Source organism: Camelus dromedarius, chromosome 31 (genome assembly GCF_036321535.1).
Source record: "Camelus dromedarius isolate mCamDro1 chromosome 31, mCamDro1.pat, whole genome shotgun sequence".
NCBI lineage: Eukaryota > Metazoa > Chordata > Mammalia > Artiodactyla > Camelidae > Camelus > Camelus dromedarius.
Genome location: NC_087466.1, coordinates 13,366,031 through 13,380,525, shown reverse-complemented (window position 1 = coordinate 13,380,525; position 14,495 = coordinate 13,366,031). Strand labels below are relative to the sequence as shown.

The 14,495-nt window shown below is 44.1% G+C and overlaps 1 protein-coding gene across 1 annotated transcript in view; it reads right to left on the bottom strand.

Moving 5' to 3' along the window:
• The window catches only part of FBXW8 (F-box and WD repeat domain containing 8), a 103,010-nt gene extending 92,424 nt beyond the window's left edge, over positions 1 to 10,586 (bottom strand). The window contains exon 1 of the mRNA XM_010998669.3: positions 10,214 to 10,586. Within this exon, the coding sequence (XP_010996971.3) occupies positions 10,214 to 10,534 (321 nt within the window). The 5' untranslated portion in view covers positions 10,535 to 10,586. The remainder of the gene's footprint in view (positions 1 to 10,213) is intronic.
• Between the last annotated feature and the right edge of the window lie 3,909 nt (positions 10,587 to 14,495).

The following is a 14,495-nucleotide window of genomic DNA, read 5'->3' as shown; positions in this document are numbered from 1 at the left end:
CCCAGACTCTTATGCAAATGACCTTCCCTGTTACCACCACTGGTTGGGAATGGCAGAGGGAAAAAAAGAAAAATATACTAAAGAAAGGTCCATATCTCCACATTTTAAGGAATATGTAGGCCCACAAGGTCAGACCACATGCTGAAGTTTCATGCTGCACACTTAGAATCTTTTTGGCAAGACAGTCTATCATTGGCTCTTGGAATGGATGCTGTGGTGGGTCACTCAGATCCCCCTGTGGGTCTACGACACTTACTCCCCAGATGCCCAGAACGCTGCCTGCCATTGGCTCAGGTGGAGTCCTGCCCAGGAACTGCCCTTGGCCAAACAAGCTACCTCATCCCAGGTTACACCCCCCCCTCAAGGGCAGTGTGCATCCAATGACTGCTCCATAGCTGGGTATGAAGGCCTCAATTTGGGACCCCTCAGAGAGGCCAAGCCACGAAACGACCTTCGAGCAAATCTCCACCTCAGAGTCTGTATCACACAAAATCCACCCTTTATTTCCAAAGCAACAGACATGATCCGTGATAGTCCTCTGTTCAGCACATTCCCAAAGGTTCTCACATACCACTCCAGACATTAGTCTAGGTAACCTACTTTCCTTTCCACTCAAGAGGCAAAAATGGAACGCACGTAAGTTAGAGTGATGTTATTATACCAGAGAACAAACAAAACACCCAGACTAGCTTCAAGGTTAAGTAAATCATTCATAAACTTCACTTTGTTATTATTAGTAACATATCACTTGGGAAATACCTTACAGAAGACAAGGTTGTGAGCACGTTTGACCATGTGGTTGAAATTGCAATTCCTTTCTCAGCATGCATGATTTGACAAGGATAAGGAGCCACATCCTGGACAGAGGCCACAGCCCAGTAACCACATATACCTTAACAGCAGCAGCAAGAAGGTCTTAGCACTCTCCTCTGGTACTTCCCACCGTTCATAAATGTAAGTTAAAAAAAATTCTACTTGCTACTAGTGTGCAGAGAAACATTTTGCCATCTGAAAGGTGCTATTAGACTTCCATCCAAGCTATTTTGAAGCACACAGCCACCCAAAAAGTCATGGGCTACATTAACCAACTCTGTATCTTCACTGACTTAAACAAGGAAACGGACAAGTTGGCATTTCAGAAACTAAGATATTCCAAGAAGAAAGAAAAGAGATTAAAGACACTGGAAATATTACAGGGAAACTTGGTCACACTATAAAAATGTCAGTATGACTACAATGTTTAGAGAATAATTTAGAATGGTCAAATTTATGCTACAGAAAACCAATAAATTTAAAGTATTAACATTCCTTCAAATTTAAGGAAAAACATCTTTTTGACAACATACAACCTGGTTTTTTTTTTTTAATGGTTCAGATATTGATTCTCTACCCACTATTAGTGATTCTTGTCCTGTATTATACATCAAAATCATCTGCAGAGTTGTGTGTGGGTGTGTCTGTTTTAAACCAAATGCCCAGGATCTCACTCAGACCTACTGCCCCAAATTCCCAGGGGTGGGGCTCAAGCATCTCTTCCTCAGGGATCCTCATGCAAACCGAAAGTTGAGAACCACAACCCTAAATTACAGATATTAAAAAAAAAAAAAATCAATCCTTTCCCAATCAAGCCAAAAAAAAAAAAGAAAGAAAAGAAAACCACCACAAAAGGGTCATGTTACTTTGTTAATTCAAAGTCAGTGAATACTAGATTTTCCCAAAGTCTACTGGACTTACTCCAAAAATGCTAAGAGAAATTGCAAATAGATCCAACCCCAGGGAGGCTGATTTGTACTCTTACGCGCTAATGTAAGACTAATTCTGTAAATGGATTGGTTTTGTGCCTTACTGTTAGAAATTTAATCTGTCTTCTCTTGTTTAGTAGAAGAAGGGATAATTACTAAGAGCCAAATCAGTAAAAAGTGAAGAAACTGACTTGAGATTTGTTCCCAATGTGCATCTCCAGGGCAAACAGAACACGAAAGATCTCTCTAGATGGTGTTTTAAGAAACTGAGAAAATCACCTCGAATTCAAAAGATAGATATACAACAACATTTCTGCTAAATCTGTGGCTGAAAGGAGATAGTTTTCTACAGAAATTTATCTCAACTTCCCACATACCACTCAACAGTAGACTCTCACAATCTCAGTCAGAAGGAATCGATGAATTCCAGTTCAACCTGCACTGTCTTTAAGAAAAGTAAAATTGGTTGATTAGGGGGAAAAAAGGTCTGAAACACTGTCAAGATAACAGGCATTCATTTACATTCCCAAATGTGTCTTGAAACACAAGTTCTTATTTATATAAAGGGGGAAAAAAAACGACTTAAGTCCACTTAAATGTAGTGAGTAGTTAACATTACAAGAGGTTTTTGTCCTTCTAGTCTTCTGAATTTCCTCAGTATTTTTGAAATGATATTTTCATATAGAAAAGCAATACATTTTAAAAATAAGGTGTTTTATGTTCAAAACACTATCTGAATTCAGGGCCATGCCAGGTGCTGGGGGTAGGGGAGGTGCTGTTAGCAAATGGGTAAGAAATGATGTCAACACTCAAAGAGCTAAGATCTTTTACAGAGATAAGTCATCCTCACGTAAAATGGAATAAAAATTGGAGTCTACAAAAGGCAGTAGAGATAGTCCCCCAAGGTATTCTCAAGTTCATTAGTAAGGCTGCTATTTAGAACTTGGAAATCATTTCTCCAAAGCAACAGTGCTATAAAGAGTGGTTAAGCTCCCAAGCAGTCCACAAAAAGCCAATTTATCTTTTAACATTTAACCTAATCCCCCTGCCTCACTATGAGAAAGAGCAAAAGGGATTCCATACATTTTTTTTGAGAGCATGCATGGATGACAGAACTGAACTAATAACACTACAATATCTAAGAGGTACACTGCACTGCACACAGTAGATGCACATTAAATGTTCACAGGATTTTATCTTTTTTTTTTTTTTAATGGGCTTTCCAACTTCAAGAACCATTCTCATTCACCACCTACTGGTATGATTCCCCTGAGTGCTCTGGCAAAGGACACAAAACAGCAATCTAAAAGACTGGGGTAGCAAGAGCTGTGGCAATCCCAGGAAGCTGGGCAATGGGAGAAGCTAGTGAGGCAGAAGAGCCTGGACCACTGAGTTCAAAGCCCTATTTTAGTCTAAACTGGGATCAGAGCTTTTCTCTCCAGAGAGGAGAGAGGTCGGGGGTGTGTGTGTGTTGCGGTGGGGGGGACGACTCCTTTGTCAAAAGCTTCAGGTCCCAGAGGGGTGCCTGTGGCTATAGTTGTGGAAAGTTTCACATCAAGGGTCTCAAACACTCTAAGCACATTTGTACCACCAGGCTCAGGTATATAACTTATCGAGCCCAGTATAAAATTAAAAGGTGGAGCCCCCTTAGTTAATAGTAAGAGTTTAAAAATGGAAACAACAGAGCATTAAACCAAGTAAGGGAGCTTCTGAGCCTGGAGCCCTGTATGATCACAGAGGTCACACAGGCCCTTGAGGCCACCTGGCCCTGGCCGCCACAGAACCTTCACATGTGCCGTTCTCTGCCTAGAATGCCCTCCCCCAAATCCCTGCAGGCTTGCTCCCTCACCTTCTTCCACAGGTGTGCCCTGCCCAGGAAGGCCTTCTTGGAGAGCACTGTTTAAGATTATAGCTGCTCCCCAACACACACACACTCTACCCCTTCAACCTGCCTTATTCTCCAGAGCATCTATTACCTGACTATTACTTGTTCATTGACTATCTCCCTCTGGCTTAGAATGTGAGCTTTATAAGAGTATGGATTTTTCTGTCTTGTTCACTGCTTGTAGCCTCAGCGCCTAGAAGAGGGCCTGGTACCAAGAAGCTACTTTAATGAGTATTTGTGGAATGAATGAATGAAGCCTGAGCTTATTCCAGCAGCAGAACCTTCCATCAAAGACCTGACCTAAGTTACAAGTTGTGTACACAGAGACCATTTTAAACATGACCAAGTAGACAGCTGCTCATTCATAAGAGGAAAAAATGAATAGCATTGACAAGAGAACGTTTTAGTTGCGGGGAGGGAGAAGGAAGAGAACCTTGGGCTGGAGAGTTCTGGGGAGAGTCAACATCGCAACAAGAATCAAGTTAAGCCTCAAAAGGAAGGCCAAGGACTGAAAGAGGAAGGGAAGTGACTCCAGGTAAGCCAACGCATGAGATCACATTTGATTCAGCTGCCTTCTCATTTTGTGTTAGTTTCCCTACTTGTTCCTAACTTAAAAACAGAGGAAAGTTAAATCATCAAATTGATCTTGTTGACAACACAGATGCAGGCTCTGTCAGACAAATTAAATATTGACACAGTGAGCAATAAATATTGGTCAGCAGTATTAAAACTTTCATCAGGCCTGAAAACCCAAATCTTCACACTGTGAATATTCGCAGGGGATTTAACCACCAGAGAGCCTCTTTATTAGGCTGCTGCGGGAAGCAGCACTTCTGCCCACGTTATTTCAACTCCACACATGCAGGCGGGGCCGCTACAGCACTGAGCACCATAGGTGGGGGTACAAAAGGAAGACAACACACCCTGCCCTCCGGGGATTCCAGTCCAAGAGGGGAGGAAAACACAGGGCTTCTCAGTGCTAAGTCTTAGCACAGAGGAAGTGAGGCAGTATAGTGAAGTCTTCTGCAATGCGAACGATAATCATAGCACCAGCTTTAATTTACTGGCTACGTAAGTAAGCCAGGCTTGGCGCTAAGAATGTCCCATGCCTTCTTTCATCGCCTCTACGCAAGACGACACTAGCACTGCCCTCCTTTGATAAGTACAGCAGGGTGCATTAACCTGCCCAAGGTCAAACAACTAGTCAGCAGCAGAGCCCAAATCTGAACTCGGATCTGTCTGATTCCAGAGCCTGGATATGTAACCAGGGCCATCCTGCTCCATTAATGTCACCCTTTTAGTTAAAAGAACCAGGGCTGCAGGCTTCTGAGGTCAGGGACGGTGTCCATTCTGTTTACTGCTGATTCTCCCATACCCAGCTGAACAGTGAATATGTGCTGGATGAACAGAAAACACCTGCATTCCTACAGTTAGGGCTTCGTCATTTACCCACCTAAAGTGGGCATTTGTTGTCTCTGCCCAACATCTCCTCTTCTTTTCCTTTAGGAAACCACCCCACTCTTAGTCAACATGGTTTAGGTGTGGCTGACCCTACTCTTATCTTCAGGAATGGGCAATGGATACAAGCCTGGCCATTCTGAGTCAGCAACTGGTTCAAGGATGGACACATGACCCAGTCTAGACCAACAGGAACTTAAATTATGGCTTTTGCTGCACAAAACAGAGGCTCTCTTTCCCCTGAGCTGTTAAGGTGAAAGAATGTAAGACTGGAGTTGCTGGTAACCATTCCATCCCAAATTGGGGAGCACCTGTCTATGAATAAAGCCAGCAAAAGGAAAGCAGGACCAAGAGAGAGGGATTTCCACAAGGAAAAAAAATTTTTTGGAACCGTGTGAAGTAATGGATGTTAAGTAAACCATTGTGGTAATCATTCTGCAATATATACATATGTCAAATCACTGTGTTGTATTCATTAAACTTATACAGTGTTCTGTGTCAATTATATGTCAGTAAAACCCGGGTGTGGTGAGGATAAAAGAGAGATGGAGAAATTTCTACTTACATTATAAAAGCACCCAGAACAAAGACCACTACCTGGAATTTTCAGTTAAGTGAATCAACATAATCCTGTGTGGGTTTGTTAAGCCCATTTGAGTTTGGTGCTTACTGTCTGCAGCCCAGAGTCCTGATATGTCACCTAAATAGAAACGGGACCAAGCAACTGGACTTCACAACCACCACAGTGAAGAAGCAGCATGCTTGCAATTATACTCAAGTGGCTCCACTGAGAAGCCTGAGTTTACTGAGAAAGGGGGGGAAAATTGTCTACTGCCTCTCAAATTCCATCCAGGGGTGTATCATTTTCTTCACTAATTTCACTATATACCAAGAAGACAACTTAGGTGTTCCTAACTCACCACCTAAACAGATGGTTTCTAAGCACTATTACTAAAAGTTTCACAGGACAAGGCTGAAGGAGTCATTTAAGTTTTCGTTTCAGCTAGGCTTGTCCATCAAGGTCTGGCTCATACTGGCCACATGCACCACAGGCAGTGCTGTTCACATTATCCACCAAAAGGCAACATAACCCTTGACTGCTAACTTCCTAGTTGTTCTTGCTCTAGTGATGATACTGAAGACTGCACCGAAACCACCACAGGCTGCACCAAAGGCTGGGGAGAAAGGCGGGGGAAGGGGATGTTAGGAGGTGGTACCAGCTTTTTATTTCCCTTTCATGTCAATTAGATGAGTCTGTCAGGGTTTCTGGGGAGTCTCAAATGACTCGTTACCAACAGTCACCCACACAGCAAAGGATTCTTGGGAAGGCATATTAGCAAAAATCAGAAACTCATGACCCAAGTCAGATCTAGCCACAGAGAGGTGTTGTTTAACCTGCAGTGTTAGTGCCTAAAATGGTATTGTTTTCTATTATTTAACAATTAAAAGTGGAGAGAGTTTTTGTGATAGATTGCTGCATTAACCAGACCCCTAATTCATTCATGCCTCTCTGTATTCAAGCATTTGGGTATCTCTGATTCTGGGCGTCGGTCGCCTCATGACTTGCTTTGGTCAATGACAATAACAAACATGACCTAGGCAGACTTCAGAAGCACTTGGGGACTGGGACTTGCCCTCTTGCTGCTCCCATAACTCTGGTAAGGCCCACCCAGGGCTAACCTGCTGGATAATGAGAGACACATATCCCAGACGCACACACACACACACATAGCCAACAGCTAGCTAACTCCTAGAAGCAGAGCTCCCTAGCTGAGAGGAGTTAACCTCAGACATGTAAATGAGCCCACCTGTGCCCAGCCCAAACGGCCACCCTGCAAGATGGGGACCCAAATAAATGTTGATCATCTTAAGCCAAAATTTTGTAGTGTTCTCTGTGCAGCAAAAACTGATAGAGTCTACATAAAAATATGCAATCCCAATTTGGGAAAGAAAAACAAACCTAAAGATTCTGCAACACTAGGACCACATTCCTACATGACTACACCAGCTGACCTGGGCAGAGGCTTGCACTATTAGTCCAGCCATAGCATACGTTTCCCAATTTGTCACTATCATTTCATCCATGCTAGGGTCATCTCAGTTGGGTAGTGGTATATTTACGGCAAAGAAGAAAGTGAAATACTGTATTGTACATACTCCAGTTACTATGAAAAATGAAAAGAACAGTACAACCACTTTGAAAAACTGTCATTATTTACTTAGGCCAAACATACACATAACTTGGAACCCAGCAATTCCACTCCTAAGCAAATACCCAAGAAAAAAGTGTACATGTTCCAAAAGATGTAGAAAGTGTTCACAGCAGCACCACTCCTGACAGCCCCAAACTGGCTATTAACAAACTAGTTACCGATAATGTCTGTCAACAGAATTAATAAGATGTGTGACACATTCAGAGAATAAATCTCACACATAACGCTATGCATAGGAACCCAGACACAGAAAAGTACATGCTGTATGATTCTACTTATTTAGTTCAAACTCAGACAAAATTAAAATAAAGTGTCAGAAGTCAATCACTGTGGTTACCTTTTGGGTGGAAGGGCACATGTAGCTGTTCTGACAAGCTAGTAATGCTGTTCTGGAACCTAGGCGCTATTTACATGAATATGTACACACTTGGAAACTCATCAAGATGTACATTTATGATCTGTACACAATACAGAGTTTTTTAATTTTAAACAGTGGGAAAACAAGACCAAGAGGGCTGTGCTTCAACAAAAATAATTTAAGTATTCTTTAGGGATGTCATGAAGACAATTTCTATGCCATTATGTTCACTATTTTTTGTGACAAAAAGAACAGTAGCCATTATGAAACAAATCATTACAAAAGTACAGCTGGAGTCTGGAAGAGGCAGCACCTGATGAACCAGGAAAAAAGGATGGAATGAGCAGCACTGAGCCTACTTCATTCACTTGCACTTCCTGCCACTGTGACATACGAATCCAAGCCTTTTCTATAAAGGATACCATCATTTCTCAGACTGAAGGTACTGGGTGGGTTTACTGCCCCTTAAATCAACTATTCTCCTAATCCTCATTTGCCAAATGGGACTAATAATTGCCACTGATGAGGGTCATTGGCGAACCAAAGAAGATAATGTCTCTAAACCCTTATTTAAGACAATACCAACGAGACAACAAGTAAGCACACAGTGAACTGCTATTACTTTATTTATAGTGATGATCGCTAAGTACAAAAAGAAAAAAAACTAACACCTCTAGTGGTGCCCCAAAGGATGGGTAACACTCACAGTAGTTGAGAGCCTAGCAGAACCTAGTGTGGTGATTCCAAAAGGAGCGGAAAGGATCATGGGCGTATACTCCCAGGACGGCTTTTCTAACTACATATGATGAACATTCTGAAGTTTCCTAGAGACTCCAGTAGGCAGGCCTCTTCCCTTTTTAGGACACCTTATTTAGGGCTCCTCTATTTTTGGTATCAATGCCTATGCCTCAGCAGCACTAGGACTGGAAAGCCTTGAGAATCAAGACCTCAAACCAAAAGAAGCTTTACAGCTGAGAACAGTGTCTCAAACTTGCCGGATCATCCCAATCACCAGGTTTCTGGGCCCCTCCTCTGGAAACTGATGCAGCAGGTCTGGGAGGGGCCAGAACCTATATTTCAATAAGGCCTAAGGAGATTCTCACAACAAGTCAAGTTTACGGAGATCCTACCTGGTGAAATGTAAAGTTCAAAAGACCTGGATCCAAATTCAATCCCAAGAACTTGTCAGCTGGGGAACCCTGGGCAAATCGCAGAAAACCTGTGTTTCCTCCTTTGTGAAAGGAGACTAACAATACCTGCCTCCCAGGATTGTTGTGACTCCTGAAGACAATGCCACATTCAGAGGGGAGGATTTCAGCTGTGAGGCCCCAAATGTGCCTTTGTCCTGGTAATCCCCGTTCCTGTTTCTCTCTACTCCCATGAGCTGACTTAGCCTCAGCCTAAGTATCTACTTCTATGGGATTAACTTCTGCATAGATCTGGACTGGCCTGAGCAACTTATCAGGTGATAAGCCACCTTCCCAGGGCACTGAAAAACATTTATTTTTATATCTGTCAGACTTCTTCAGTATGACCCATTTCTTACAGAAGCAGGCATGATGCCAAAATGAAATTTTCGTGTAAGAATTATCACATTAAATGACAATGTTTATAATACACATACACCCAAGAAAAAAAGTTTTCTAACCTTAGAGATAGGCAGAGCACAGAACCAGAAATTTGATGAAAACTCATAGCTAGTAATGTTATTCGAATATAACTACATATTACCCTAAATAAGCCACTATTTCTGGAAACAGCTTGGCAATTACAGAATTACTCCCAACTGGGAAGAACTAGAAGCTGCCCTTGAGAACAATTTAAATTAAGCCATTAAAACCTGTTGCTTTGTTCCAACTCTTAACCATGAATGTGTTTCAGATGATCTTGATTGTGCCAACTTTGGGAAGGGGGCTCTTTTTTTTTTGGCGGGGTATGGGGGAGTCCCCGGCTTCCTCCAGATTCTGGAAAGGCTTCATGCCCCACAAAATGGGCACTATCATTAGCATGGAGGTTCTGACCAAAAGATTCTTCTTTTTTTCTGCTTTAGTTTAACACACGCACAGTTAGAAAAGCTTAAATTGTGCAAATAGTACATAGAGAAGAGTTAAAATTCCTTCCTATCCACGTCGTGGGTCCTCCTCCCCAAAGGCAATCTTGTTAAAAGTTTAGGAACTCTTCCAGAGCAGGATTTCTCAGTCTCATACTTACTGACATTTTGGGCCACATCATTTTTTGTGGGTGCCATCCATTGCACTGTAGAATGTTCTGAGCACCCCTGGCCTCCACCCACTATATGCTAACAGCAACCACCCCTAGCCTCAGTTGTGGCATCCAAAATGTCTGCACACGCTGCCAAACCGGGGAATAAAATCGCCCCAGTTGGGAACCACAGCTTCCAGGAATACTCCATGCACACGCAAACATAGGTGTGTGTACCGATATTCATTTCCCCATCCCCCACACTGGTGGCACACAGTTACTTTCCAACTCATTAGGGGGTTTGTACCGGGGCAAGGGCCAGCCCGTGCCTCGGTGGGAGGCGACGGCCACTCACCAGGTCCCGTATGAGTTGGTCCACCAACTGCTCCCCGCCCCCGGCAGCCTCGCGGGCCGGAGGGGAGCGGGAACGGCTCGCCGCCTCCTGCCTCTCAGCCCGGGTCGCCCGCGCCGCTGGGGGCCGCCCCGCGCCCTCCAGAAGTCCCTGGGCCAGCGCCAGGTACCCCGAGGCCTGCTGCTCGCCGCGCACGGGGGGCACCTCGGGCCGCCGTGGCCGCCGCTCGGCAGCCTCGGGCCGCCGCCGCTTCCTCAGCGCCTGGGCCTGCGCCAGCTCCTCCTGCCAGCGCCGGCGGAACTCGTCCAGACTGTGGTCGTCCATCGCCGCCGCTCCCGGCCCGCCGCGTCCCCCTCGGCCCCGCCGGCTGCCACGGAACAGTCCCTCCGCGGGAAGTGTCCGCCGCCGCCGGAAACAGCCGCCGCCGGCGCGCTCGGGTTCCGGGTGGGCGGGCCCCGCCCCCGGCGCGCCCCTCGAGCGGACCCAGGCGCCGGTGGCTCGCGGCATTCCAGGCCCGGGTCTGTGTACTGACCTTGCGCCTAGCTTCTCATCTCTCCGGTTTGTGGCTTTTGCCAAGGGCAGACTGTGCGCCAAGCCCTGTTTCTTTATTCAACAAACATGCATCGAACAACTACTAGGTTCCTGGCGCTGAGAATTCAGCATTTAACTCTGCAGACACAACAAAGATAACCCCTCCCCTCGGGATTTGCATTCAAGTGATGGGGTGGAAAGGAGGAGACTTTCAAATGACTACGAACATTTGGATCAGTAAGACAAAGTAAGGCAATTAAACAAGGCGAGGGGTGGGGATGGTAGGCTTAATTTTAGAAGGATGGTCAAAGAATCGACCACCTGAGATGTCATGTAAACTAAAAGCTAAATGAGAGAAACCAACCATGGGAAGATCAGCTCTTTCCAGAAGGAACTACAAGTGTGAGGGCTGTGAGATTGAAAAGAGGCACACAATCCCATACCAACTTATAAATGCTTTGTACCTGCGGTTCCTTCCTCAGGGAACTTTTCTTCCCAGCTGGACCTGGTTAACTCCTCCACATCTTTTGTATCTCAGCTGTAAATCACTTTTCCTAAACCCCTCCCCCAAATCAGGCCTCCCTCTTAATTCACTCTTAACAGCATCGCATACTTATAGAACAGAACACAATTTGTAATTTTCTATTTGTGTGATGGCTAGCATCTGCTTTCCCTCCTGGACTGACAGTTCTTGGCTTGGAGGCCAGTGATTAGTAGGGGCTCAATAAATATGTACTTATTAACAACCTGTAGAGTGAGAACTATTGAGAACTTCACAGATGAACTGAACCACAAATCACACAGCTGGTAATTCCCAGGATTCTAACCCTCTTTCTTACTCCATACCTGCCCTATTAATTATCAGAATCATAGAGCCCACACACCTAAGCCAGCTAGGAACCATTTGGCTGCACCTCTCGTTACTGTGTATTTGTTTTCCAATTCAGTGATGTTACCAGCATGGTTATTAACAGCCTGGGCCCCAGAGTCAGACAGATCTAGGTGGGATTCCCAGCACCCTCATTTACTCACATACTCTTTCTCTCAGCAATTCCACTTCTAGGAATTGATCCAAGAGAAGACATTTGAGGAATTCAAAGAATACCTTCAAGGATGTTCACTGAAGCATTGTTTATAGTACTGAAACTCAGAAACAATCTAAATAGTTGTTAATAGGGCATTAGAATGTACGAAAGATCTTAACTGGATTGTCAGCTTCACGAGGGCAGAGACCTGATCTATTTATTCATTGCTGTGCCTTCAGTGCTCAGAACAGTATCTGGCACATAATAGCTGCTCTACAAATAATGAATGAATAAGTGAAAAAACTGTGCGGCCATCAAGTTACATTGGAGAAGAAAATTTAACCCTATGAAAAGATTCACCATAAGACAAAGTCAGGATACATAACCATACATCATGGCATGATCCCAGTAGTATCTCTTTTAAAAAGTGCATACATTAAAAAGAATGTACACTGAAATCTTACCAGAAGAGATAGCTAGAGAGGGAAGGGATATGGGTGATTTAGTGTTCTTTATCCGTATATTCTAATTTTCTGCAATATTGTAGAAAATTGTATTCTACAAAATTGTCCTCCCTTGGGTTCCCCCAGAAAGCAGAGCCTGAGACCTGGGCTTGCAGGTAGCTAGTAATTTCTAGAAGTAATTCCAGAGAACAGGCATGGGGAACTGAGAAGAGTAAAACAGGGAAGGAAGGACAGCTACCAAAGAGCCTTGTTGAGTTGGTCCTGCTGTGGGCAGCTCACCCTCAATCCAACTGGGACCTTCTAAGGTGACTTGAAGATTGTCCTCCCAAGAAATAAGAGCTTGAAAGGAACATTTATCCACTGGCTCATCCTCGGTTAAAGAAAAGTTAAACCATGTACGAGGTAAGAGGGTTTGTCAGTTTCCCATAGCTGCTGTAATACATTAAGTGGCTTAAGACAACACGCAATTATTCTCTTACAGTTCTAGAAGCCAGAAGTCCAAACTCCATTGCACTGGGCTGAAATCAAGGTGCTGGCAAGGCCATGATTCCCTGAGAGGAGAGTCTGTTTTCTTGCCTTTTCCAGCTTCTAGAACATGCACTCCTTGGTTCCTTGGGGCCTGTGGTGTCTTCCTCCATCTTCAAAGCCAGCGGCAGCATGTCTTCCTTCAGTCATCACGCTGCTTTCTATCTGTGTTCTGGTCTCCCTCTGCCTCCCTCTTAGAAGGGTACTTGTGATTACGTAAGGCCCACCTGGATAATCCAGGCTCCTCTCCCCATCTCAAGATCCTTAATTTACTCACATCACCAAACCCTTTTTGCCATCTAAGGTAATAGCCACAGGTTTCAGGGATTAGGACCTGGATCTCTTTGGGAGCCATGTTCTGCCTATCTCAGAATGCCTTCAATGACCACAGACTCAAATGCCTATAGGTGACTCCAGGAAACAAAAATGAGGCCAGGTGTGGACTGTGGCAAATGGAGTGTGGATGCCCATCTAGAGAGGGAAACCAAAATTCTGTCCCACCCAGCTGTTGGATCTCAGTCCAGATCTTCTAAAAAATCAATATCCCAATTTTTAATGACTAGCAACAAGTTCTGATTTTTAAAGAATGAAGATTTTTACTAAAAGCATAAATGGCATTCAGTAGCCTTCAAACCCAACACTAGTTCATTCTTTTAATCTTTTTTTTTTTTTTTTTTTTTTTTTTTTTTGGTGGAGGGAGGATGTAATTAGGTTTACTTATTTTTAGAGGAACTACTGGGGATTGAACCCAAGACCTCATGCATGCTAAGCATGAGCTCTACCGTTTGAGCTATACCCTCCCCCCAACAGTAGTTCATTCTTGATCAATCCATGATATAGGACAAAACTCCCTTCCATTTAACGTTAAGATACCTCCTTAGCTCTCTCGGGCAGGACTGAAGAACCACACCTCACTTGGGATCACTAAGGTGTCAAGAACACCAGGAGACTAATATGAGACTAACAGAAGGAAGTGATTGTGATTTCAGAGTAGGCTGTTCAGAAACATGAACGAAAATATCACAATGATACAAGCGGCCATTTCGAACATCAACATGACCCTGATGTATTCACCACTACAGGCATTATTGCCCTTTGTTGCTGTTTTATGTCTTCATAATCAGCAAAGTATAAAATTCCTCGGGTGGTGGAACAACTTTGGTCTTAAAGAAAAACTGTCTGCAACAAGAAACAATTTGCTCATTCTTGAGAATTCTCCCATCAATAATTCTATTTTTTTAAATGCTGCACAGACGGGATTCAGTGTCAGCTGCCAGTTACAGACTTCATCATTCAAAAGGAGGTTGTCCCATATGGACACCGCTCCTCATATCTCTTTCTCTCGCCTCAGTCCCCTCCTGCTTTTATTGAAGCCCCCGCCCCTTTCATCTCCCCAGCCTGGTTCTAAAGCCCCTCCCCCTGAAAGTATTACTCTCCCCCAGCGAAGGAACAGGTTCTGGCTGTGGGTCCCTTTTATTTGCCTTGAAAATTCAGCTCCAGCCTGATGCTCATTGGAGATGCTTTGTTAAGAAGACTGTGGTTTTGGTCTGCGGGGTGGATGCTCTCACTCCAGCTCAGACCTTGAGACTCCAAGCTCTGATTTCCTCGCCTGCCTACTTAAAAAGCAACATACCAAGGCAAGCATGAGTTTGTCTTGAAGTCACCCCAATCTGGGTTCACATTGCAGTAAAGATATTCTTGTTAGCATGACTTTGACCCTGACTCTGATGAGACAAGAAC